The sequence below is a fragment of the Rhinatrema bivittatum genome, chromosome 3, assembly GCF_901001135.1.
Source record: "Rhinatrema bivittatum chromosome 3, aRhiBiv1.1, whole genome shotgun sequence".
Taxonomy (NCBI): domain Eukaryota; kingdom Metazoa; phylum Chordata; class Amphibia; order Gymnophiona; family Rhinatrematidae; genus Rhinatrema; species Rhinatrema bivittatum.
Genome location: NC_042617.1, coordinates 141,150,202 through 141,177,439, shown reverse-complemented (window position 1 = coordinate 141,177,439; position 27,238 = coordinate 141,150,202). Strand labels below are relative to the sequence as shown.

The window sequence follows — 27,238 nt, the reverse complement described above, 5'->3', positions numbered from 1 at the left end:
CTCACATCCTTAACGACTATCTCTTAGACTCAAAGCCAGACATCTGTGCCATTACGGAAACCTGGCTCAAAAGCTCCGACATAACCCTGATAAATCAATCACCGATACACCTTTATGACATATTCTCAATCCCCAGACAAAAAAAGAGAGGAGGCGGTCTTCTCCTAGCCACCAAAAAATAATTCAGACTCAGTCCTCAACCAATCAAAACCTCCACCAAACTTTAACTAGGTCTTTTCAAGTCTAAGCATCTGCAAATTTTGTCTAGTATATGCCCCGCCAGGACTACTAGACACTGATGCCTCCCCCCTCATAGAAACTATAGCCAAACACATCAACACAGACTCGCCAGCTATGATACTGGGGGATTTCAACCTTCATATCAACGCCTCACCACTCACCCGCAACTGTGAAGCCTTCCTCACCACACTCGGGGCTATGGGCTTTGAACAAATCATCGATAAACCTACCCATAAAAGCAGGACACACGCTTGACCTCATCTTCATAAACTCCAGCATATCATACAATAACGTGCCAGACTGCACCCCTGTTCCCTGGCCAGACCATTCACTGATATCAGCCACCCTCACAACTCAAGGGAACCCTAATCCTCCTCAACCCCACTCTACCATCCACTTCAGGAAACCATGTACATCAGACACCCTCAGTGAATATCTGTCCAAAGAACTCCCCAGCCTGGATACCACCAACCCTAACTCAGCCATTCTAACTTGGCACAATATCACAGAGTCAATAGCCAATAAACTATGCCCCAAAGCGGTGAAAATAATCAACTCAACACAAAAAAGGAAACAACCCTGGTTCTCTCCTGAACTTAAGCAGATGAAGCAAGACCTCAGACACAAGGAAGGCAAATGGCGTAAGGCCCCCAACACCACGACATTATCAGGCTATAAATACACCATCCATCTCTACAAGAATTCCATTTTACGGACAAAAAGAGACTTCTATGCCAGCAGAATTCACTATCTACAATTTGATGCTAGGGCCCTGTTCTCATATGTTTCCCAACTCACAAAATCCTCCACCCCTGCTATCCCAGACGACCAGGCTCAATCCAAACCAAATGAGCTAGCATTCTTCGTTCAGAAAAAAATTGCAAACACACTAGCGCTCCTCCCCACCAACTCTATCCCCTCCCCACTAAATTACAACTTCCCATCTCACTCTGGAGCCATGCTTGACTCCTTCGAGCCCACAACCCCCCTGGAGATTGAGTCCATACTCAAGAGGCTGAAACCATCCAGCCACCCGTCAGACCATATTCCCTCAAAACTACTGCTTCTCATTCCGGACACTATCTCCAGACCATTGGCTAACATCATAAACTGCTCCCTATCCCAAGGAATCTACCCTGATCAGCTAATAACTGCCTCCCTCAAACCCCTTTTGAAGAAACCCAACTTCTACACAAGAGAACGCTCCAATTTCCACCCCATTTCCAACCTCCCTTTTCTTGCTAAACTCACAGAAAAATTGGTAAATACAAACTCTCAGACTACCTTGAGGAACACAAAATCCTCTACCCATCGCAATATGGCTTCCGTAAATCATTCAGCACGGAAACCCTTCTTATTTCCCTCTCAGACCACATCCTCATGGGCCTAGACAAAGGGCTCTCTTTCCTAATAGTCCTTCTAGACATTTCTGCTGCTTTCGACACTGTGAACCACGCCATCTTACTAAATCGCCTCTCAGACATCGGATTAACAGGATCTGCCCACAGATGGTTCAACTCTTTCCTCAGCAACAGAAGCTCCAAAGTCAAAATTAATAATAAAGAATCTCCAGACATCAAATCAGCTTTAGGCGTACCCCAAGGCTCCTCCCTGTCACTTACCCTCTTCAACATCTAGCTCTTGCCCCTCTGTCAGTTGCTCACAAACCTAAACTTAATTCACTACCTCTACACAGATGACGTACAGATTCTGATCCTCATAACAGAATCCCTCCCAAAAACACTTACCTACTGGGAAAACTGCCTCCAATCCATTAACCGCCTCTTCACCAGCCTGAACCTGGTTCTCATTGCGGCCAAGATCGAACTCCTCATCTCCTCCGACCACACAGTCCTAACCTATCAGACACCCCCCAACACCCAGATCACGCAAGTAAGAGACCTAGGAGTAATCCTCCTCAACCATCTGAATCTAAAGAAATCCATTAACACCACAACTAAGACTGTTTCTATAAACTACAAGTCCTGAAAAGACTCAAACCCCTCCTCCATTTCCAGGATTTTAGAACTGTCCTCCAAACCACACTTTTCTCCAAGACTGACTACTGCAATGCTCTCCTCCTTGGGCTCCCCATCTCCTCCACCAAGCTGCTACAGATGCTCCAGAACGTAGTGGCTAGAATCTTAACCAACACCAACCGGGGAGCACACATCACTCCCATTCTCCGGAATCTGCATTGGCTACCAATAAAATACAGAATCTTGCACAAGTCCCTCACCACTATCCACAAAACCATCCATAATCAGCTACATCTAGACCTTCAGATCCCACTCAAACTATAGTCATCCTCAAGACCCATCAGAGAAGCATATAAAGGAAGCCTGCAAGTCCCTCCAACTAAATTCATGCGTCTATCAACTACCAAAGAACGAGCATTCTCTACAGTGGGTCCTGCCTTTTGGAATAACATGCCCTCATACCTCAGACTGGAACCCTGCCCTCTAACCTTTCGAAAAAAACTTAAGACTTGGCTTTTCCTTCAAGCCTTCCCTTAATCTCCTAAACTGTCATTATACCACTTAATCAGACTCCGCCCACCTGACTAGACGTCCCACCCAGTCGCAGCATTATGTTCTCACCTAGTTATACTGTCCTTTGTTTTCCGGCTAACCTAGCCCTCCAAGTTCTTGCTTCTTGTTTTATGTAACTTTGTCTCTCGTTAAATGGTTAATTAATTATATTAGACCCTCATGTTCCATGTAAACCGATTTGATATGAATCTATCATGAATGTTGGTATAGAAAAGTGCTAAATAAATAAATAAATAAATAAATAAATAATCATGAGAGATCTTGAATGAGTAGATGTGAATTGGCTTTTTACCTTTTGGATAATAGAAGGACTAGGGGGCACTCCATGAAGTTAGCAAGCAGCACATTTAAGACTAATCGGAGAAAATTATTTTTCACTAAAACAAATAAGCTCTGGAATTTGTTGCCAGAGGATATGGTTAGTGCAATTAGTGTAGCTGGGTTTAAAAAGGTTTGGATAAGTTCTTGGAGGAGAAGTCCATTAACTGCTATTAATCAAGTTGACTTAGGGAATGGCATCTGCTATTACTGGCACCAGTAGCATGGGATCTTCTTGGTGTTTGGGTACTTGCCAGGTTCTTGTGGCCTGGATTGGCCTCTGTTGGAAACAGGATGCTCGGCTTGATGGAACCTTGGTCTGACCCAGCATGGCAATTTCTATGTTTTTTTTAAATTCTTTATTTATAGCATTTTTTTTATACAAACACAAAGATTTGTATATAGAAAAACATGTAGTAACCAAATATCACCCATCATATACATAGAAATAAATCTTTCCACTAGTTAACAGAAATATTATATAATCAAAGGAGGAGATTACAGAAATCCAAAGGGAGATTAAATGAGAAATAATTAAGGGAAAAGGCCTAGCATATATCCAGCATTTCTTTATATTACTTAATTGGTCACGGGGGATAGAATAGACAATTTTCTAGAATTTACAAAGATTATTAGTTGTTCTGGGGCAAAAAATATAAAACATTTGTTGCCCTTTTTTATTATGCACTTACAGGGAAATCGAAGAGAAAAAGTAAATCCTATCTCCACTACTTCTTGTCGAATTGATAGAAACCCTTTCCTACGCAATTGGGTAGTGGAAGCAAGGTCTGGAAAGATTTTTATAGGTGCTTCATGGAGCTAATTGGATATTTCCCAAAATATCTTTTCATAACACCTTTCAAATCATAAGTAGAAAGAAACAAAGGAAACCAACAAAGTTCCTCTATAATTTCAAAGAGGAACTTTCCAAGAAATTTGTTAAATCATTTTGAAAAGGTAAATTTTCAGAACTCTTGCAGACCTTGATTTTGGTAAGAAAAAACATGTATTAATTGAAGGCAATGTTTCAGTTGTATAATCAAACACTTCCGTCATAAAATTTTGAAAGTCATATATGGAATCTCTCCAACTACCCAAGGAAAATTAAGCATTCTCAAATTCAGGTGTCTCGCATGATTTTCAAAAAATTCTATTCTTCTGGCCAAATTTTCACGATCTTTCACAACAGCTGTATTAAATTCTTGTATTTTCTTGATGTTAACTTCAGACTCCACAACTTTATTGAATATTAGATTAGATTAGTCTTGAATATCTTTTAAACCCTTATTTAACTGTGTGGAATAGAGTTCAGTCTTAATATTCAAGTTAGTAAGTGCAGTCCCAAAACCTACTATTAAATCCCACAACGCATCCATCGTTACAACAGCCGGTTTTGCAGGGATCTTAATTAGCTCACCACTTCCAGGGAGCCCTGATTGGGGTACTGTCGTTCCCAACGCCAGGTTCAGCCTTGCTTCCTTGGTTTCTAAAGCCTAAATTTCAAATTCCACTCCCATTGCTGCGGTTCACAGAGATGTTATCGTGGGGTCGAAAGTTCGCAGAGGTTCGCTACAAGCTGTTCCCCCCTCATCGGGTCTGGAAGCAGTCCCATCTCCCGGCTCCTCAGCAGAAGTCACCTCTCCTACCCTCTGTTTAGGCTGTTGATGCAGGTCTGGGCTCAGGGAAGCCTCCGCTACCGGCGACACTCCCAAGTCACCTCACTCATTTGAATCCTCGGTCCCTGGAGATGTTGCTGGCGGGGACATATCTGGTGATCTCCTGCTGTATTACTGGAGAAGGGAGAGGTTCGGAAGGAAACACCAGAACCTTTCCTTTGCGTTTGGATGGCATATCAGGTAACAACCCTTCAAAATCAGAGAGCTCAGAAAACGCGCTCAACCAGAAGTCCGCCTATGCCACCATCTTGTCTCCCCCTGGCAATTTTTATGTTCTTATGTTATTATGATACTTTCCTTTCTGTGCTCAAATTGGCCTTCAGCTCCTAAACTATATAGTGACATCTGCAGCTTGAAAGAGCTCAATCTCTACTTTAGTGAGAAGTAGACAAATGTTACAGTAAAAAAAAATCTAAGGATTAAATCTATTAACAAAAAGTTGAAAATTACATTTAAATATGTGATACCACAAAAACTAAATTTTATTCTAGTTATTTATATAATTTAAAGTATCTCACATTCAACCTTAAAGTAAAAATAGCAGCTATATTAGTAGTATATCTTGGTACTACTGCTTTTTCTTTTTTTGTCTCCTATTATTTTTTTTGTCTCCTATTATTTCAGATTATATGTCTCAAATAAAAGATGCATGCCATGATCTGTTTTAAAATATTTCCTCTACCAGGATCTTCTTATAGTCTGCTCACTTATAGGACTGACAGGTCTTAGGCATGCCATAGACTCAATATACTTAAAGGAGGCAGAGAGAGATTATCGCTCTGGCCACTGTCACAGTCTTGCTGGCTACAAAGTGGTGTTAATCTTGGATCACTAGAAAGTATACTTGATTTATCAGTCATGCTGTCAAGGGGATGAGATTTAAATCTGAGAAAAATGGAGGAAGAATAGAATCTCTTCTCCAAGTCACCTCTTCAGTTGTTTAAAGTATATTCATGCTTTGTATACCATGCATAATGTTCTCATGAGGATAAAGAACCCTAGATTTACTTAGATTCATAAAGAAGGGAGTATAAATGTACAAAAAGCTTTCAAAAACTCAGCATTATGATTTTTGGAATTTAAGCAATCTAAATGTTATCTAAATATATATATTTATTTATTTTACTAGTAGTGCTGCTTTAAATCCTGGTTATTGATAGTCAATATAAAAGTACACAAAATATCTATGTAAATGTTTATGAATGGACAGCTTATTTTATAAAGTAAATAAAAAATAATATTCAAATTAAAATAGTTGTGAACAAAGAACACCACAACTGATATTATTGGGGTTAGTAGAATGGTAATTTAAAAATAGCAAGGACTTTCGTTGTCAGCTTTTATTTTCACATGGAATTTATCAGTGTTTATTATAACAAACAAAAACAGGAGAAAAATCAGTAGAAAATTTTCCTCATTTTTCCCACTTAAGTTCTCCAGTTGGTGGTGTTCATTATAATAAACACTGATAAATTCCTGGGAAATACTGAAATAAATCTGAAAATGAAGATCCCAAAAAATAGCCGATATCCATTTATAGCTGTGGAATAACAGCTAAGACATGCAAATCAAAGCAACAGGGCTCATCTATTCTTTTTCAAATTTGTTCTGTTAAAAAGCTGTGGAGTCTATTGAAAATCTCTACTGCTGCGGTAAGATTTCAAATAAATGTCATCCATTGCGTTTGGCACACTATACTCCCCCAATAACTCATTTGCATAAAAAAAAAGTTAAGCAGTTCAAAGGATAATGTAAATTCAAAACATAACAAGGTGACATCAAATACGGTTGGCAAGACTTGCTTTACAGAGATTTTTAAAATGTCATTTAACCAATTCTGACCACAACTCATTTGTGTTATTAGTTTTTGTTTCCTATCAGAATGATTCAATGCATCGTATAAATCACTGTAGTGAAGAGTTCTAGAAGTCCTTTCGGTCCTGAGAAAAAATGGATTCTTTTCAGTTTGATACCTTTAATGGGATAACATAATAGTTATCCAAAGATGATGCTGTACATGAACTTTCAAACCCTTATAAGTCCTTTATCAGATGAATGGAACAAGATGGTCTCAAAAGATCATGTATGTTATCTTTAATAATGTTTATATTATTTCATAAAAATTATCATAACCTGCGGAGCATATAATACACTAATGTAAAAAAAAGATTAACATTCTTATATTCTTAATTAAAATCTTTAGAGTGGGTAAACATGCAGAGCAGGCAAGATGAAGTTGGTAAAAGGAAGTTGTACCTGATCTTCATTATTTAGGCCATTATGCATCACAAGATAAAAATGCACCAGGAAATCAGAATTTGGCAAGACATCCTGCCGTCTGGTCATCATACCACAGATCAGCCTGTAAGCCTGCAATTTGCCTTCTTTGTATTCATTTGGCAATGTTGTAGCCTGGAAAAGGCAAAGAAAAAAGTTAGTGTCATCACTGGATAGGCAAGATGGAATTTAAAGGCATACCTACAAGTAACTGCAATTCTGGGTTCTAATTCAGCACACAGCACATTTCAGGCACATTCAAAACTGAAGATGCAACATGAATATTCTGAATACAAATGGTCTTGCTGAGACATGCCCTATGAAGATGGCTGTGTTTAAATTAGTATTTAAATGGGGAAGCGCTGGACCAAAGGTGAGACATTGCATTTTCCAGCCAGCCAGCCTGCCTGACATCACTCTTGTGCGTTCCGGGAGATCTTAAAAAGGATGCTCCAGTGGTGTTATGAGGGATGCACTGGCCCTGAGGTAAGAGACAGCATTTTCCAGTCTGCCTGATGTCAGTCTTGTGTGCCCTAGGAGATCTTAAAAAAAACACTCTAGTGGCATGCGCCAGAGTGCAAAGCCGTGTGCCCCCCTATTCATTTCTGGCCAGTTGATCCACCTGAATGGGGAGGAAGAGAAAGGAGGCTGTTTGCCTGAATCCAGCTATTGCCACAATCCTTCCTGTGACTCCAGACCAGGTTAGATTCTTTCTTCACTGGCTAAAGGAGTGGTCTGGTAATAGCGAGCTTGTGGAATCTCCCATTGTTCCTTCTGAGGATGATAATTCCCTCAGTCCCAACATCCAACCGCCTTCCCTTTTAGCCCTGGGTGCGATGGATCCTCTTTCCCAAGTGGGTGAGAGTGCTGAGCTTGCTGGAGTTTTGTCTGTCTTGATAATGCTGCCTTGGGGGATAAACCCAAGATAATAACTTCTCCATCTACCAAGGTGGCTGGTGTTTGGACATTCCCTGTTACCCTAGAAACAATCTGGACTGCTGTGACTGCCCTGGAGAAATTGCTGTCTACTGGGATAAAATAAAACTATGACCTCATATGAACTTAATGTCTGAGGAAAATTGATGTACTGAAAGAGCAAATTACAATTTTACAAACATATCCCTTGCTTTGATTCAGGATAATAAAATATTACACTTTAAAATGGGTATTACGGAGAACTTCTCAAGGAGAGTTAATCTTCGTTTTATAAATTTTCTTTTTGTTTATATTTCACCACCAAGAGATATGCTTTTTAAGTTTTTTCTTGAAATCTTATGATTTCCCCCTGAGAAGCTTCCAGTTATTAACAACATCTATTATCTGCCACAAAGTAGGAATAAGGTATTTATTCGATATTTGTATTGAGAATGTCGGTATATAAAAATCCGAAATAAATAAATAAATAAATAAATTTTATTTATTTGTGGGTTTTTATATACCGTCATTTGGGTTTGCCATCACGTTTTACAAAAGTGTTAGCAGGTTAACATAACGTGTTCATATTCAAAGAAACAATATACAATTACAGATTTAAATTAGATAGTACAATATGTTCTGTGAGAGGTTATAGCAATGTTATGGTTGGGATGGTTGTCAAGCTTCTTAGAGTTGTGTGAGTCAGAAAGTGTAAAATTCGCTTGTAGTATTTAATGTGTCCTTGTCTCGTTTGGTTTGATGGTTGTGAAACCAGATGTATGGTTTTCATTGAGAATCTAAGTAGGCTTTGGTGAATAGCCAGGTTTGTAGGTCCTTCTTGAAGATTTTTAGGTTGGGCTGTGTTCTTATTTTGATTGAAAACCAACCATGAAAGTTCTGCCAGCATATATCTCAGCGTTGTGACACTTCACACAAGCTCATTTCTTGCCCACAAGGGCAAGAAATGTTCTTATTTTGATTGGCAGGGAGTTCCATAGCTTGGGGCTTCCATTGGATATGGCTCTTTCTCGAGTTGTGGTGAGTCGCATGGTTTGAGTGGGAGGAATTTTTAGGAGACCTTTGTTTGTCAAGCAAAGGGCTCGTTTTGGGGTGTGTAGTTCGATTGTTTTAGATAACCAGCTGGTTTGCAGTCCTATGATTGTTTTGGGGCGGATTTTCAGAGCCCTGCTCGCGTAAATCCGCCCAAAACCGGGCGGATTTACGCGAGCAGGGCCCTGCGCGCCGGGAAGCCTATTTTACATAGGCCTCCCGGCGCGCGCAGAGCCCCGGGACTCGCGTAAGTCCCGGGGTTCTCCGAGGGGGGCGTGTCGGGGGCGTGTCGGGGGGCGGGCCCGGTCGTCGCGGCGTTTCGGGGGCGTGTCGGCAGCGTTTTGGGGGCGGGTACGGGGGTGTGGCTACGGCCCGGGGCAGTCCGGGGGCGTGGCCGCGCCCTCCGTACCCGCCCCCAGGTCGCGGCCCAGCGCGCAGGAGGCCCGCTGGCGCGCGGGGATTTACGCCTCCCGGAGGGAGGCGTAAATCCCCCGACAAAGGTAAGGGGGGGTTTAGACAGGGCCGGGCGGGTGGGTTAGGTAGGGGAAGGGAGGGGAAGGTGAGGGGAGGGCAAAGGAAAGTTCCCTCCGAGGCCGCTCCGATTTCGGAGCGGCCTTGGAGGGAACGGGGGTAGGCTGCGCGGCTCGGCGCGCGCCGGCTATACAAAATCCATAGCCTTGCGCGCGCCGATCCAGGATTTTAGCAGATACGCGCGGCTCCGCGCGTATCTACTAAAATCCAGCGTACTTTTGTTTGCGCCTGGAGGGCAAACAAAAGTAGGCTATACGCGCGCCTTTTAAAATCCGCCCCTTTGTGAAGTATTGTTAGTATTTTGTAGTCTATTCGATATTTAATTGGGAGCCAGTGCAGCGCCATGGGGGACGGGGTGATATGGTCATGTTTTTTTTTTTCTGTTAGTATTCTAGCGGCTGCATTCTGTAGGATTTGTAGTGGACGGATTGTGGTGAGGGATAGGCTGAATAGAAAGGAGTTGCAGTAGTCGAGGTTGGAGAAAATGAGTAGTTGAAAACTGTTCTGAAGTTGTTTTGAGAAAGGAAGGGTTTGAGTATTCTTAGGGTTTGTGGTACCCTTCTTTTATTTTGTTAGTGATGTGGATCTTGAAGGATAGTTCGCTGTCGATGTTGATTCCCAGGTTTCTTGCATGTGTGACTGGCGAAATTGAAGATTTTGGGTTCTCCATTTTGAATGGTGTTGTAATAGCATTGCTGTTTTTCCTGTCTAGGATGATTATTTCTGTTTTATCTATGTTTATTATGGGTTTTAGATCATTTAGCAGTATTTGTTTCTGTTCTTTCATCTGATTTAACTTCTACAGCTGAGAGTATTGGTTACTTGAGTTCCTCCAGACCTCAAAAAGTTTGCATGTACTACTGCAGTTTTAGCTATCTATGCTTCTGAAAGTGATTTCGAATGTATCCTGAGGTTATTTTTCAAACTTCAGGAGAAGTCCTTTTTGGATCAAATAGGTATTTTTCCAGATGTGACTAGAGTAACTCAAGCTAGATGAAAAGTATTTCTCCAGAATAGATAGAGTGTTATTGCTAGGGTGTTAATTTTCAGTTAAGATTACCTTATAAATGTCATGTTAAGTTAGCTAACAATAAGTTTATCTTTATGATCCTGAACATTTAGAAAAATTTCTTAAGGACAAGGAAGCAGTTAAATAAGATGAATGCCATTTGGTTGACAATCAGGGGAGATTTTTCCTCTAAGTAATTTCTTGAGTGCTCCCCCCTGAGGTTGTCTATACACGGAATATTATTACTCCTGTTTATTGATTATTGTTTCTTTTGAATGATATGATTACAATTGCTCTGTCTCTTGTTTGCCTTTTTGCTTCTTGAATTTTGGTAAATTAAAACATTGCAAATAAAAGTTATTAGTATTTAAATAAAGTCAAATTAAAAAGTTATCTAGAAAAGCAGATTAGTACATTTGCATTGTCAAATATGCATAACCAAATACTGACAATTTAAGAAAATATATTATTTTTGTTGAATATAGATTCTTACCTTAAACAACCATGATGCAAACATTCGTAAAGGTGGAATCAGAACAGGAGGAGATGGAGAAGACTGGTTATCCAGGCTTATCGATAAATTATCTCTTGTCTGATAGGAAAAGATAGCATTATTTCAAATGCATTATCTTCTACATTAAAAAAGCAATAAAGCAAAGCATAAACAGTAAAGAACCTGACAGTGAATACAAGTTTAAAATAAGATAAGTTGTCCACACTGGACTACTGAAGATTACATATATTTATCCTAAGTTCATGTACATTGTTCATTATCCCCAGGCACTCTAATTAAATAATTTATCAAAATTAGGTCTAATCTGAAGCTATTTTCATTCCTCCATTCAAACAAAGGGAACATAAGAATTCAGAAACTATATCATAAAATTAACTGCACATGTGAGAAAAACAAAGGACATACAGGCACTTAAACCAACAAACATGTCAGGAAAACACTTCCATCAGTGAAGAAAGAAAAATGAATTTCCCTTAATTGTTTACTGGTTTTCATAGTTGGGAACTTTTCAGGCAAATATTAAGTGAACTACAATCTTGATCCTTATCTAGAACAGCAGTAAAGTTATGTAGAGAACAAGCTGACATGCACCACGATCTCCCAGGCAAATTTTAAAATGAACCTATGCACCCAAACATGAGCGTATTGGCGTGGGAGCACAGATATGCTGGAATTTTAAATCATGTGAACACATGCATATGTTTTTTTAAATTATACCAACCGCGCAGAAGTATGCTCCTAATTTTAAAAGGTTACTCAAGCACAGTTAGCGCACGTGCCTTCCACAGAACATTATTGACTTTTATGCACATATATAGGCAGATTTTAAAACATGCTTGTGCGAGGGACAACCCATTCTTTCCATTTAGTCACAAGTTTGCCCAGCATATTGCTGCCTTCTAGACCCCTCTGGTTCTTCATCCTACATGCCCCCCCACTTGACCCAGACCTCTAACCCAATCCCAAAAACTCGATATCTACAGACTTGCGCTCCTCATCTGGAGGAGCAGTAATGTTATACAGATAAACCAACGCGCGCCACATTCTCCAGTTTTAAAATACAGAGTTACTCGTGTAAATTTGGCCCCATCCTGGAATGCCCATACTTCGCCCCTTTTCCAACCTGTTATTTTTTGTGTGTGCACCGGTATATAGACACGTACTTCGAGGATTTTTAAAATCCACGTTGCTTGCATACACTCACATATGCGCATATGTGGCCATTTTTGCGCAAGCAACTCTTTCAAAATCTACCCTAAGACAGAGTGGGGAAGAAAGGAAGAAATTCACTGAACATTTTTAGTACACAATATCCACCTTAACACATCTATCAGAAAGTAGAGTAACATCCACATAAGAACATGCCATACTGGGTCAGACCAAGGGTCCATCAAGCCCAAAATCCTGTCTCCAACAGTCGCCAATCCAGGCCGTAAGAACCTGGCAAGTACCCAAAAACTAAGTCTATTCCATGCTACTGTTGCTACTAATAGCAGTGGCTATTTTCCAAGTCAACTTAATTAATAGCAGGTAATGGACATCTCCTCCAAGAACTTATCCAATCCTTTTTAAACACAGCTACACTAATTGCACTAAACACATCCTCTGGCAACAAGTTTCAGAGTTTAATTGTGCGTTGAGTGAAAAAGAACTTTCTCCGATTAGTTTTAAATGTGCCACATGCTAACTTCAAGAAGTGCCCCCTAGTCTTTCTATTATCTAAAAGAGTAAATAACTGATTCACATCTACCCGTTCTAGACCTCTCATGATTTTAAACACCTCTATCATATTCCCCCTCAGCAGTCTCTTCTCCAAACTGAAAAGTCCTAACCTCTTTAGTCTTTCCTCATAGGGAAGCTGTTCCATTCCCTTTATTATTTTGGTCGCCCTTCTCTGTACCTTCTCCATCGCAACTATATCTTTTTTGAGATGTGGCGACCAGAATTGTACACAGTATTCAAGGTGCGGTCTCACCATGGAGCAATACAGATGGATTATGACATTTTCTGTTTTATTCACCATTCCCCTTTCAAATAATTCCCAACATTCTGTTTGCTTTTTTGACTGCTGCAGCACACTGAACCGATGATTTCAATGTGTTATCCACTATGACGCCTAGATCTCTTTCTTGGGTGGTAGCTCCTAATATGGAACCTAACATTGTATAAATATAACATGGGTTATTTTTCCCTATATGCATCACCTTGCACTTATCCACATTAAATTTCATCAGCCATTTGGATGTCCAATTTTCCAGTCTCAGAAGGTCTTCCTGCAATTTATCACAATCTGCTTGTGATTTAACTACTCTGAACAATTTTTTTTTATCATCTGCAAATTTGATTACCTCACTTGTATTTATTTCCAGATCATTTATAAATATATTGAAAAGTAAGGGTTCCAATACAGATCCCTAAGGCACTCCACTGCCCACTCCCTTCCACTGAGAAAATTGTCCATTTAATCCTACTCTTTGTTTCCTGTCTTTTAGCCAGTTTGTGATCCACGAAAGGACATCGCCACCTATCCCATGACTCTTTTCTTTTCCTAGAAGCCTCTCATGAGGAACTTTGTCAAATGCCTTCTGAAAATCCAAATATACATCTACTAGCTCGCCTTTATCTATATGTTTATTAACTCCTTCAAAAAAGTGAAACAGATTTGAGGCAAGACTTGCCTTTATCTTGTAAATTTTTATTTCTCTCCTCTTACTCGCCCTTCCCACAATCATCTCTTCCCCAATCCCTTTCCCTTCCCACTACTCTTGTTTCTCTTAATTCCCTCAGTTCTATGTATACTCCTTTGCCTCCTTCCTCTAAGCAGAATCCCATCTTTACTGCTCAGCTATTCCCCTCCTGGAGTTCCCCTGTCCTTCTCCCTTCATGTCCTGCTCCTGTTCCTCTGCCGCACTTACTCCTGTACTCCTTTTACTTTCTCCTATTATTCTATATGATCTTCTGTCCTTCTCTATTCTCTTCCTGTACCCCTTTCCCCCCATGTGCTTTTCTCCTCCTCTCTTCTTACCTTCATCCCCCTTTTGTGCACTTCTGTCCCTCTCTATCATCAAACATTCTATAGAGTAAAAAGTCCCAACACAAATGGAGAAAAAGAATTTTGAAGTGCCCAGAGGACTTCATATAGACTGTTTTTGTGAAGATTTTGATAGGTTTAATTGAAACTAAGATGAAGGAAAGGATAGCAGGGAAAAAAGTAACATTTTTCCTTCAAAGTGTAAATTTTAGTATTTTTTTTTAGAAAAAGCAAGTAATATAGAACTTCTACTCTTAGAAAGTCCTTGGGTCAATTAGATCAAAAGAGGAACCAAAGCAAAAATTTGATTGGACGACTATCAAATCATTTTTATTAATGGGAACACTACAGTTTTCCTGTGCACAAAAAATGTATACTAAATTAACATCTCTGATAAAATATTCAGTCAATTGAGCAACCAACATTTCACAATTCATACACGTATTGGTATATGAATATTTTTGAAAATAGAGTCCAATAGCACCAGAGCTTTCTAAGAAAACCTGAAGGTTCCTTTAGGCATGCACAGTAATTCTTGCTTCCCCTGCTCATGCAACACACCTTAACTCTGTTAAATTAATGTGTCTAACTCCAGAAGGGGAAAAAGCTGGGTATGCGTGACTACTGATTTTCCTGTCTTCAGAGGTAAGAAAATTATTCCTTACCTGCTAATTTTCGTTCCTGTAATACCATGGATCATTCCAGACGGTGGGTTATGTTCCATGTCCAGCAGATGGAGTCAGAACACAAAATTCCCAGGGGAGGAACCATATAACCACGCCTCCCCTGTAACAGCTCTCAGTAACTAGACTAACAAAGCCCAAAAGAGAGAGACTAAAAACAGAGGGATCAAGTAATCAAAGAAGGAATTGAAATAACCGCTGTATAAATAAACAGCAACTAAATTCTGAACAGTGAACTTGCGAAACAGCAGTGTGTGAACAAAAAAGACGCACAGTATTCGAAATACAGAGTAAAAGATTGTTAAGACAGGTAGGCAGGGATGTCCCACAAGCAAACCCCCAAACCAAGGGAGGGTGTCTGGAATGATCCATGGTATTACAGGAACGAAAATTAGCAGGTAAGAAATAATTTTCTTTTCCCTGTACATACCAGGATCATTCCAGACGGTGGGATGTACCAAAGCTTTCCCATCACGGGTGGGCCGCAGACAGCCCTGCTCGTATTACCTTGTCTCCAAGCTGACCGCCCGACGGAGCACCGACGCCAGGCGATAATGTTTCGCAAAAGTATGGATCGACTTCCAGGTGGCCGCCCTACAAATCTCCTGAATGGAGATGGAGGAGCTCTCCGCCCAAGATGTCGCCTGGGCTCGAAGAGAATGAGCCTTGACAACCAGCGGAGGGGACTTACCTATGCCAAGGTACGCCACTATGATCGCTCCCTTCAACCACCGCGCTATAGATTGTTTGGAGGCCATGCAACCCTTCCGGGGTCCGGACCAGAGGATAAACAGATGATCGGAGAGCCGAAAATCATTAGTCACCTCCAGATAGCGTATCAGAGACCGCCGTACATCCAGTCTGCGCAGGTCTCCAGACTCAGAAGAGGCAAAAGATGGTAATTCCACCAATTGGTTGAGGTGGAATGCCGAAACCACTTTAGGGAGAAAAGAAGGAACCGTCCTCAGCGAAACCCCTTCAGGCGTGAAACGAAGTTATGGTTCACGACAGGATAGGGCCTGCAGCTCGGAAATATGTCTTGCTGAACTGATTGCCACGAGAAAAATGGTCTTGAGAGTGACTTCCTTGATGGTAGCCAAGCTTTGTGGTTCGCCGTTCAAACCTCTAAGGACTCGGAGCACCAGATTCAGATTCCACGACGGACAAGGTGGGTGAATCGGAGGCTTCAAGTGTTTCACTCCTTTAAGGAAATGGGAGACGTCCGGATGCGAGGACAGAAACTCCTTATTTCCACTGCGAAGAAAAGCCCCCAAGGCCGCCACCTGAACCCGAAGAGAATTGTAAGCAAGACCCAAATCCAAACCTGCCTGCAGGAAGGAAAGGACTTGTGGCACTGAGGCCTGCATGGGAAGAATGTCATTCGCTCCACACCAATCCTCAAAGACCTTCCAGACTCTAACATAGGTAACAGAGGTGGACATCTTACGTGCTTTCAGTAGCGTTGAAATAACAGGCTCCGGATAACCGTGCCTCCTCAACTGAATCCTCTCAAAAGCCAGGCCGAAAGACAGAAGCGATCTGCCTCCTTGAAAAATATTGGTCCCTGGCGTAGAAGATGTGGCAGTTGACCGAGACGAAGGGGACCCTCCACCGTCAAATTGCGCAGATCTGCGAACCACGGTCGTCGGGGCCACTCTGGCGCCACAAGTATCACCGACCCTTGGTGTGCCTCTATCCTCGGATGACCTTGCCCACGAGGGGCCACAGTGGGAAAACATATAGGAGACAGTGGCGCGGCCAGGGCAGGACCAGCGCGCATCCACGCCCTCGGCGCCGCGCTCCCGCCTGCGGCTGAAGAAGCGGGCGGCCTTTGTATTTCCGGCGGTTGCCATTAGGTCTACGTGCGGTGTCCCCCATTGCCGTAGTATTATCCGCATCGCCTGCTGCGAGAGCTCCCACTCTCCGGGATCCAAGTTTTGTCGGCTGAGAAAGTCCGCCTGTACATTGTCCACTCCCGCTATATGCGAGGCTGCTAGTCGTTTGAGGTGAAGCTCTGCCCACTCCATCAATTTGTCGGTTTCCAGAGAGACCAACCGACTTCTCGTGCCTCCCTGGCGATTGATGTACGCCACTGTAGTCGCATTGTCCGATAGCACCCTAACTGCTTGATGGCGTACTATGGGGAAGAAAGCCTGTAATGCCAGACGGCCCGCCCTGGTCTCCAAGCGGTTGATGGGCCACTTTGACTGTTCCTCTGTCCATCGACCCTGGATTGAGCTGTCCCGACAGACGGCTCCCCAGCCTGTGAGGCTGGCATCTGTGGTGATAATCACCCAATCCGGGTTCTCCAGCGACACACCTTGAGCTAGGTGCCACGGTTCCAGCCACCAATGGAGACTGATGAAGGTTCCTCTCGGAATCGGAAGGATTGCCTGAAAATCTCTCGACACCGGCTGCCACTGGGAGAGTAGGGATCTCTGCAGAGGCCTCAGATGTGCAAATGACCAAGGAACCAGGTCGATGGTCGAGGCCATGGTCCCCAGTACCTGCAGGTAGTCCCAGGCAGTGGGCGTCTCGAGCGCCATAAATCCTTGAACCTGCTGCCGCAGAGAATGAGCTCTGTCCAGATACAGAAAAACCCTGGCATTCTTGGTGTCGAAGTGAGCTCCAAGAAAATCCAACAACTGGGACGAGACCAGGCTGCTCTTGGTGAAGTTGACAATCCATCCCAGAGATTGGAGAAGTTGTACCACTCTGTAGACTGCGAGGATACACTGCGCTCGTGACTTTGCACGGATGAGCCAATCGTCTAGGTAAGGATGCACAAGGATGCCTTCCTTGCGCAAGGTTGCTGCCACTACCACCATGATCTTCGTGAAAACCCGTGGAGCTGTGGCCAGGCCAAAGGGAAGAGCGCGAAATTGGAAGAGGTGACCCAAAATTTTGAAGCGTAGGTAACGCTGATGAGCTTGACAAATTGGTATGTGGAGATACGCCTCCGTGAGATCCAACGAAGCCAAGAATTCTCCTGGATGAACTGCCTCTAACACTGAACGGAGTGTCTCCATGCGGAAACGAGGAACTCTGAGGGTCTCTGAGGGACCGGTTGACCTGCTTGAGGTCCAGGATAGGACGAAAAGTACCTTCCTTCTTGGGAACCACAAAGTAGATTGAATAATGCCCCCGGCCCAGTTCGGCAGCTAGCACCTGCACTATGGCCCCCAATTGAAGGAGACGATCGAGGGTCTGCCGCACGGCTCCCTGTTTGATTAAGGACCCGCAAGGGGAAAAAAGGAACCGGTCCCGAGGAGCGCAAACAAAATCCAAAGCATAACCGCATTTTAGAATATCCAGAACCCATTGATCCGACATGATTTGGACCCACTCTTCGTAAAAGAGAGCAAGGCGACCCCCCAGTCGAGGAACCACCTAGCGGGTCCGTCTGGCATCATTGGGCAGATTTAGCGGATGTACCAGCACCCTGCGCTTCCTTACCCTGGCGGCGCCCACGAAAGGGCCGGTTCCAGGAGTGCGAACGAGAAGAGGGAACACGAGGTGGCTGTTGCCTCCGAGGACACGCTCTCCGCTGGTTACGATAACGGTTTCTGGAGTAATTATATGATCTTGACGAACGGGGTCGATCTTCGGTCAACTTGTGCACCGCGTTCTCATTAAGGGACTTGATGATTTGATCCAAGTCTTCACCAAAAAGATACCTACCCTTAAAAGGAAGGGACCCCAAACGTGTCTTGGAAGAGGCATCAGCCGACCAAATGCGAAGCCAAAGGAGCCGACGCGCTGAGACCGCCACCACCATGGTTCGGGCTAGGACCCTTAAAAGATCATATAAAGCATCCGCTCCATAGGCAACCACGGCTTCCAGTCTGTCCGCCTGGTGAGCCTCAGAGTCTGGTAAGGACTGGGAGGTGAGAAGCTGCTGCACCCACCGAAGACCCGCTCACTGTGCGAGGGAACTGCAGATAGCCGCCCGCATCCCTAAGGCCGAGACCTCAAAGATACGCTTGAGGTAAACCTCCAGCTTCCGATCCTGCATATCCTTCAACGCCGTCCCTCCAGTGACAGGAATAGTGGTATGCTTTGTGACAGCTGATACCGCAGAATCTACGGAGGGAACCTTGAGAATTTCCAAAAAATCGGCCGGCAGAGGATACAATTTTTTCATGGTTCGACCGACCCTAAGGTTGGCCTCCGGGGAATCCCATTACCGAGTGATCAACTGCAAGATCTTGTGATGAGTGGGAAAAAACTTGGCTAGAGGCTGCAGTCCTCCTAGGCGGGGGTCCCCCTTCAATGAGAGCCGAGTCAGGCCCCACCGGTTCCGGAGGTGGATAAATATCCATTTCCTGTAGGATGTAGGGAATGAGGTCATCTAACTCCACCGCTTGGAATATGCGGAGGTCGTCGCCCTCCACCTGGGCTGCCAAGGTGGGATCGTCCACATCAGGGTCCTGGGATTGTCCTTACCCCGAAGTCTCCTGAAGGTCGTGTCTCTGCTCTGAAGAAAAGCCCTGGGCATCAGGACTATGAATTCAGGGGAGAAGGCCTGGCATCCTGAGGGGTCACCCCTCCCGGGGGATCCCCCCTCTGCCTACCAGGATTAGACTCGGAGTAAGGGTCTAAAACGGGCCTAGAAGTGGGGAACAGATTATCCGTGTCCCCCTCAGAAAGCGCGGCATCAGAATCTTGCAACAAAATGGCCGCCGTTCCCGCGTTGAGAGGGAACGGGGCCTGGCGCTTCCTTCCCACGCGGTCTGCAGTTCGAACGTCCTTGTTAGTAGCTGGCGCACATTCCCCCTCAGGGAAACAGCCTGAGCAAAGACCCTCTTCAGAAAATAATCCGGCCCTGTAGGAGCCCTCACAAGGCGCCGTGGGCTGCATCGCCGCAGGGAGAGAGAGAGGGCGGGGAGGCTCTACAGGTGGCTCGCGCCTAAAATGAGCGCCGACCCGGCAACTGACGCTTGCCACGGTCCCCCACTGACCTGAAGAAGAACTGACGGGGAATTAACCTTCCGACAGCAGGCGGCCCCGGGGAATGGTGCTTCGCGGGGCCACAGGTCGGGACGTCGGTCGCTCCCCAAAAGGGAGGGGGGAAAACCTGGGTCAGGAGGGAGAGGCCGGCGCTACCGACTTTCACCTCAGAGAGCCGAACGGAGTCCAAAAAATTGCAGTCTTCTGCTGAAAAAGAAGATGAAACAAAATATACGCTTACCCCAACTGAGCCCTCAGTGAGGAAAATGAGAAAAGAAAGAAAGAAAACAGGCAACAGCCTGTCAGCAAGTCACCAGGCTAGAGAGCGATGAGCCAGCAACAGCGGAGAGCTCTCCCCCTGCTGTAAGAGGAGCCTTATCAAAGTGACCTAAACTGTAAATTTAAAACTTTCTATTTTTTTTTTTTTTTTAAACTTGATCCCCCTGAGGAGGTAGCCCTAAGCTAACAAGCTGGGGACCACAAGTCCCCTGCTCACATCTGCTGGAGTCAGAACATTACCGAGAGCTGTTACAGGGGAGGCGTGGTTATATGGTTCCTCCCCTGGGAATTTTGTGTTCTGACTCCATCTGCTGGATATGGAACATAACCCACCGTCTGGAATGATCCTGGTATGTACAGGGAACACCTGTTACAGGTAATCAACTTAGGCCTAGATTTACTAACTTGTGATATGGGTATAACGCACAATAAATGCTATTAATCATGCGATATAACGATATCACGGCAAAAACACACAATACTTTGGCCCAAAACAAACCCTTATTGTAATCAGCTGCATTGCATATGATTTGCAAGCATAAATTTTGCAAATCCATGCAAAGCTAGAAATGCATAGGAAATTATATGCAAATAAAATAATGCACCTGACTTAGAAAAAAAATCAAACACTTTATTTTAGCAAGTTTGAAAGAGGAGTAGTTATTTTTTTCCTGAGGACATTGGGATGCTAATGCATATCCTGATGTCCCTGGGAAGCCTCTAAGTCATAGACCCAAAAATAACTACCGTTTCTGGTGCTATAAAATCCCCTCCCCTCAAGTTTACTGAGGTTCCAGCCCAGCCCCCTACTGCCAATCAAGGTGGTACAGGCCCAAAATGTTTTTAAAAAAAGAAAACAGATGCTCAAGATACTCTGCCCCCTTCCCCAACCAAATTCCTCCCCTCCCAGCAGCAGACATCCTCCCCGGCCCTCCCTCCTCAAAAGATATCATCATCCGTAGGGTCTAAGGGGTCTCCCCACCCCCTCAATTACATAAAAAAATAGACCCCAGACCTCCCCCAAGCCTTAAAAAGACTTAAGAACATAAGAACATAAGAAAATGCCATACTGGGTCAGACCAAGGGTCCATCAAGCCCAGCATCCTGTTTCCAACAGTGGCCAATCCAGGCCATAAGAACCTGGCAAGTACCCAAAAACTAAGTCTATTCCATGTAACCATTGCTAATGGCAGTGGCTATTCTCTAAGTGAACTTAATAGCAGGTAATGGACTTCTCCTCCAAGAACTTATCCAATCCTTTTTTAAACACAGCTATACTAACTGCACGAACCACATTCTCTGGCAACAAATTCCAGAGTTTAATTGTGTGTTGAGTAAAAAAGAACTTTCTCCGATTAGTTTTAAATGTGCCCCATGCTAACTTCATAGAGTGCCCCCTAGTCTTTCTACTATCCGAAAGAGTAAATAACCGATTCACATCTACCCGTTCTAGACCTCTCATGATTTTAAACACCTCTATCATATCCCCCCTCAGTCGTCTCTTCTCCAAGCTGAAAAGTCCTAACCTCTTTAGTCTTTCCTCATAGGGGAGTTGTTCCATTCCCCTTATCATTTTGGTAGCCCTTCTCTGTACCTTCTCCATCGCAATTATATCTTTTTTGAGATGCGGCGACCAGAATTGTACACAGTATTCAAGGTGCGGTCTCACCATGGAGCGATACAGAGGCAATATGACATTTTCCGTTTTATTCATCATTCCTTTTCTAATAATTCCCAACATTCTGTTTGCTTTTTTGACTGCCGCAGCACACTGCACCGACGATTTCAATGTGTTATCCACTATGACACCTAGATCTCTTTCTTGGGTTGTAGCACCTAATATGGAACCCAACATTGTGTAATTATAGCATGGGTTATTTTTCCCTATATGCATCACCTTGCACTTATCCACATTAAATTTCATCTGCCATTTGGATGCCCAATTTTCCAGTCTCACAAGGTCTTCCTGCAATTTATCACAATCTGCTTGTGATTTAACTACTCTGAACAATTTTGTTCATCTGCAAATTTGATTATCTCACCTGGTTGTCTGTCTGGATCAGGATAACTTGATTTGAGAGTCGATACTGAAATGCCCTAAGAACATATCTGATTGCTCGAAGCTCCAGGAAATTTATTTGGTGTTTGGCTTCCTCTGGAGACCAAGATCCTTGTGTCTGCAGGTTGAGCAGCTAGGCTCCCCAGCCGAGGTTGGAAGAATCGGTGGTGAGAGTTAATTGAGGGTCTGGAGCTTGGAAGGGCAAGCCTTGGAGGAGATTGATCTGATTTTTCCACCAGGCAAGAGACTGACGGAGTGAGTCGGTTACGTGGACAATGGTCGACAGGGGCTGAATGCTTTGAGTCCATTGAGACCTTAGAGTCTACTGCATGACTCTCATGGCCAAACGGGCCATTGGTGTGACCTGAACTGAGGATGCCATGTGTCCCAGGAGGATGAGAAAGTGGCGTGCAATCACGGAGTGCTGAGACTGCAGCTGGTGTGCAAGAGACACGAGAGTGAGAGCTCGCTGTCGAGGCAGAAAAGCCTTTGCCTGCAAGGTGTCCAAGTCTGCCCCAATGAACGACAAGGTTTGAGATGGGACTAAGTAGGATTTGTCGTAATTGACTAGAAATGCTAATGAAATTAGAGTGTGTAAGGTTAGATTGAGGGACGACAGAGCAGCTTGCTGAGTGGGAGCCCTGATTAACCAATCATCTAGATAGGGGTAGATGTGAACACCTTGAGTCCTGAGGAAGGCTGCAACTACTACGAAGCATTTTGTGAAGACTCATGGCGCAGACGCTAAGCTGAATGGAAGCACTCGGTACTGATAGTGCTTGGGGCCTACTAGAAACCTCAGGTATTTGCGATGAGATGGAGTTATCGCAATATGAGTGTATGCGTCCTGGAGGTCCAGAGAGCAGAGCCAGTCTCCTCTTTGTAGAAGAGGAAGAAGCGAGCCTAAGGTTACCATCTTGAATTTCTCTCGCTGGAGGTACTTGTTGAGGGCCCGTAGGTCCAGAATAGGACGAACGCCTCCCGATTTTTTGGGGATTAGAAAGAACTGGGAATAGAATCCTAGGCTGTGCTGAGAGTAGGGTACGGGTTATATTGCCTTGGACTGGAGAAGGAGGGAGATCTCCTGATCCAGAAGGATGGAGTGATCGGATGTTCTCCACGTCGGTAGAGGTGGGGAGTCCGGTGGCACGGAGAGAAAGTTCAGATGGTAACCCTGAGCAATTATCGCCAGTACCCATTGGTCTGAGGTGATTGAGTGCCATATGTTGTTGAAGTGGCACAGTCGACCTCCCACTGGTATGTGAGGCAATGGAAGCTGGCTGCTGCTCTCTAGGTAGAAGTCAAAAACCTGAAGCAGGACCTGGTTGAGGAGCTGCTTGCAGTTTTTGTTTCCGTGTCTGACGGGACTGGGCTTTTTGAAAAGATCTCGTGGAATGGGATCTGGTTGGTGGTGGGGAGGACTTCTTCGGGCGGAAGAATGACTTCTTAGAGTCATTTCGGAAGGGCTGTTTTGAAGAGTAGTCAGAAAGCATCAGAGAGAGCTGTCTTAGGGTCTCATGATGGTCCTTCAGTTCCGCCACCGTCTGTTGAATCTGTTCGCCAAACAGATTATCTCCTACACAGGGTAGGTCAGATAACCTGTCTTTTACCTCAGGGCAAAGGTCGGAAGACTTGAGCCAGGCCCACCTCTTTGCTGAATTAGTGGCTGCAGATACCCTAGTAGCAGTGTCAAAGATATCGTAAGATGATCTGATCTCATGCTTGCCTGCCTCAAAACCCTTGCTTACTAGGGTTTGGAGCTGATCTTGAAATTGCTGAGGCAAGGAGTCTGTGAAATCTTGTATCTGCTTAAAAATGACCCTATTATATTGGGTCATATAGAGCTGATAGGCGGCAATTCGGGAGATGAGCATTGATCCTTGGAAGACACGGCAACCAATGGCATCTAGAAACTTCTGTTCCTTGCCAGGGGGAAAAGAAGTGTGAGGCTTTGATCTCTTTGCTCTTTTCTGTGCAAATTCTACCACTACAGATTGGTGATCCAATTGAGGTTTCTGAAAACCCGGAGCTGACTGCACCAAATAGGTACTGTCAGCTTTTCTGTGGACTGGAGCATTGGAGCCAGGATGTTCCCAGTTCTTCTTGAGGAGATCCAGAAGAACCTGGTGGATAGGGTTGGAGGTTATTTCCTTGGGAGCATCCACAAATTGTAGGTACTCCATCATCTGATGTCTATCATCCTGTTCAGTCTGTAATTGGAAGGGAACCAATTCAGATATTTCCTTCACAAAATTTATAAAGGAAAGGTCCTCTGGAGGAGAACGCTTTCTACTTTCAGTGGGGGAAGGTGGTGAAGGCAAATCATCAGTGTCTGGGGAGGAATCATCAGTCCAAGTATCATAGGGATCGGCACCTGCCCCTCTAGGAACTAGAGGAGGACGGGGTGGTGGGATACCAGAGGGTCCTGGTCTAGGTTCCAAAGGAATCGAAGGAATAATTGGAGGCACCGATGAAGGCATCGAAGGCACCGGCGCCGGCATCGAGGGCATCGATGGATGGCTTGGTGGCGCCGACGGGCGTATCGGCACCGATGGTTGGACCGGTGGAGATGGACATATCGGCATCGATGGCTGAGGTAGAACTCCCGATGGAGGAATGCGGAACGGTGTTGCTCCTCCTGATGACAGAGTAAGCAGGGAGGGCACCGGAGCCATTGGCGACCCAGGGTCCATTGGTGGAAAAGCAGCAATGAGCACTTCCATCCTGGAGAGCAGCGGTGCCAACGCTGCCGGAATCGGGTCGGTGGTCGTTTCCACAATTGGTTCCGGTGTCGGGGGAACCTGGAGTTGTTGCATCGCCTTGTCGATGGCCTCCTGAACCATCCGGCCCAGTTCTTCTCGGAGACCTGGAGCAAGCAGCCCCGGCTCCGGAACAGAAGAAGGAGGCAGAGGCATAGCCGGAGGGACCACCGTTAAAGGTGGAGTCGCAGCTCTCGATCCCCTGTCGGGTGAGGGTTGCCTCGGTGACCCGGTCGCCAAAAAGGTCGGTGCCTTTTCTGGACGGGGTTTCTTCGACGGCGGCTCACACGATGGCAAGGTCGATGATTTCACTCCCTCGATGGTCTGAGACTTTTGATGTCGATGGCGATGTTTGCCTCTGCGATCCCCTCGGTCCTGAGGGGGAGTAGAGAGTGTCTAAGGTCAAGATGTCGTCGATGCTGGACGGTCACCAGCCAGTGGTCGATGCTGGCGTGAAGTTGACGGAGCTGGTTCTGATGACGTCGATGCAATGGATGGAGTCGGGGTTTGAGCACAGAAGAGAAGTTCCATCTTCTCCATTCCGGCCTTGCGACCTTTTGGTGTGATTAGGGCACATTTGGTGCAGGTCAAGACATCTTGCTCTCATCCAAGACACATTACAGATTTTATGGGGGTCTGTGATGGACATGTGCAATTACAGTCCGGGCACTGACAGAACCCCGACGCCATGGCCATGGAAAAAATTGAGCTGCGGTACGGTCGACGGCCAGCAGGCCGCAAGGGCCAAATTCGACGATAATCGACAGAGAATGGGTAAATACTTATCGGAGTATTGCGTCTTGAAAAAGTTAAAGGAGGACCCCTTGTGGGGCAAATTAACTTTTAGTAATTCCGTGAGGAAAATTCCTGTCAGGAATCTCTGCAGAGCTCCTTAACCGCAAGGCTACTGCTGTGTGGAAAAAAAGAAGACTGAAGGGGGATCCCTGCTGGCTGCAGGGTTAGTGCCATGCTGGGCATGCCCAGTAGGGGCCAAAGTTCTGGAAACTTTGACAGAAGTTTGCCATGATTGGACTCCATCCTGTGATGTCACCCATATGTGAGGACTACCATCCTGCTAGTCCTGTGAGAAATATATATACATACATAAAATAGAAACAAACACATAGGGGGAGGCCAACTGATTGCATGGATGGAATGGGGGCTACAGCTATGCTTGCTCACCACTGGTCAGGAGTGTGCTCTACTTAGAAACATAGAAATGATGGCAGAAAAAGACCAAACAGCCCATCCAGTCTGCCAAGCAAGCTCCCATACTTATTTTCCCGTACTTATCTGTTTCACAGACAACCAAGTTCAAAGCCCTTGTTGGTAACTGTTTGATTCGAATTTCCTGCCACCCCCTGCCATTGATGCAGAGAGTAATGTTGGAGTTACATCAAACGTGAATCATAAGGCTTAATGGTTAAGGGTAGTAAGTGCCGCATCAAGCAGGTTACCCCAATGCTTGTTTACCCAGATTGCACAGATCAATGCCTTGTTGGATGTTGTCTGAATATAAATCCTCTTTTCCACATTTCCCCCTGCCGTTGAAGAGAAAGCAACACTGTATATGCATTCAAAGTGAAGTATCAGGCTTAACTGGTTTAGGGTAATAACCTCCGCAAAAATCAAGCTACCCCCATGCTTATTTGTTTACCCAGACTGTGTAGTTCAGTCCTTTTTGGTTGTTGTCTGAATGCAAATCCTCTTTTCCACATTTCTCCTTGCCGTTGAAACAGAGAGCAATGTTGGAGTTGCATTAACCATGTGAAGGCTTATTGAGTAAAGGTAGTAATCACCAGGTAGTAGCCACCATTCCAGCAAGCCACCCCCATGGCTCTTCTCTTCATTCCCATCCTCTAGCCTTTATGGATCCAGTGTTTATCCCATGCTCCTTTGAAATCCTTCACAGTTTTAGTCTTCACCACTTCCTCTGGAAGGGCATTCCAGGCATCCACCCCCTCTCCGTGAAGAAATACTTCCTGACATTGGTTCTGAGTCTTCCTCCCTGGAGTTTCAAAACGTGACCCCTAGTTCTACTGATTTTTTTTCCCAACAGAAATGTTGGGATTACTACCTGATAATCCCCTTTTCCTTAGTGTAGACAGATGGACTCAGTACAAATGGGATAGTATCCGCGTGCTAGCAGTTGGAGACGGATCTGACGTCAGCACGGGGGCGTATATATCCCCACAGGAAGCGTAGCTATTCAGTAATCTTCCTTGCAAAAGCTGTTATAGTGTACTGACGCACAGTTAAAAAGTGAAACAGGATTCCCCTGACCGACTGATAGTAGCTGGAGTCCGCCAGCATTCCCAACCGAAAGGCGTGGACACCTGGTAGAGTGTACGCTCTCATGGAAACAGATGACATGGCTTACCTGGAATCGGTGATA

The 27,238-nt window shown here is 44.6% G+C and overlaps 1 protein-coding gene across 4 annotated transcripts in view; it reads right to left on the bottom strand.

The window, feature by feature from the left end:
• The window catches only part of RALGAPA2 (Ral GTPase activating protein catalytic alpha subunit 2), a 1,327,630-nt gene that overhangs the window by 673,504 nt on the left and 626,888 nt on the right, over positions 1–27,238 (bottom strand). For all 4 annotated transcript variants that reach the window (XM_029593760.1, XM_029593759.1, XM_029593761.1 and 1 more), the window contains 2 exons: positions 11,062–11,160; positions 7,043–7,198 (listed from right to left, as the gene is read on the bottom strand). In XM_029593760.1, coding sequence (XP_029449620.1) covers positions 7,043–7,198; positions 11,062–11,160 — 255 coding nt within the window. The remainder of the gene's footprint in view (positions 1–7,042; positions 7,199–11,061; positions 11,161–27,238) is intronic.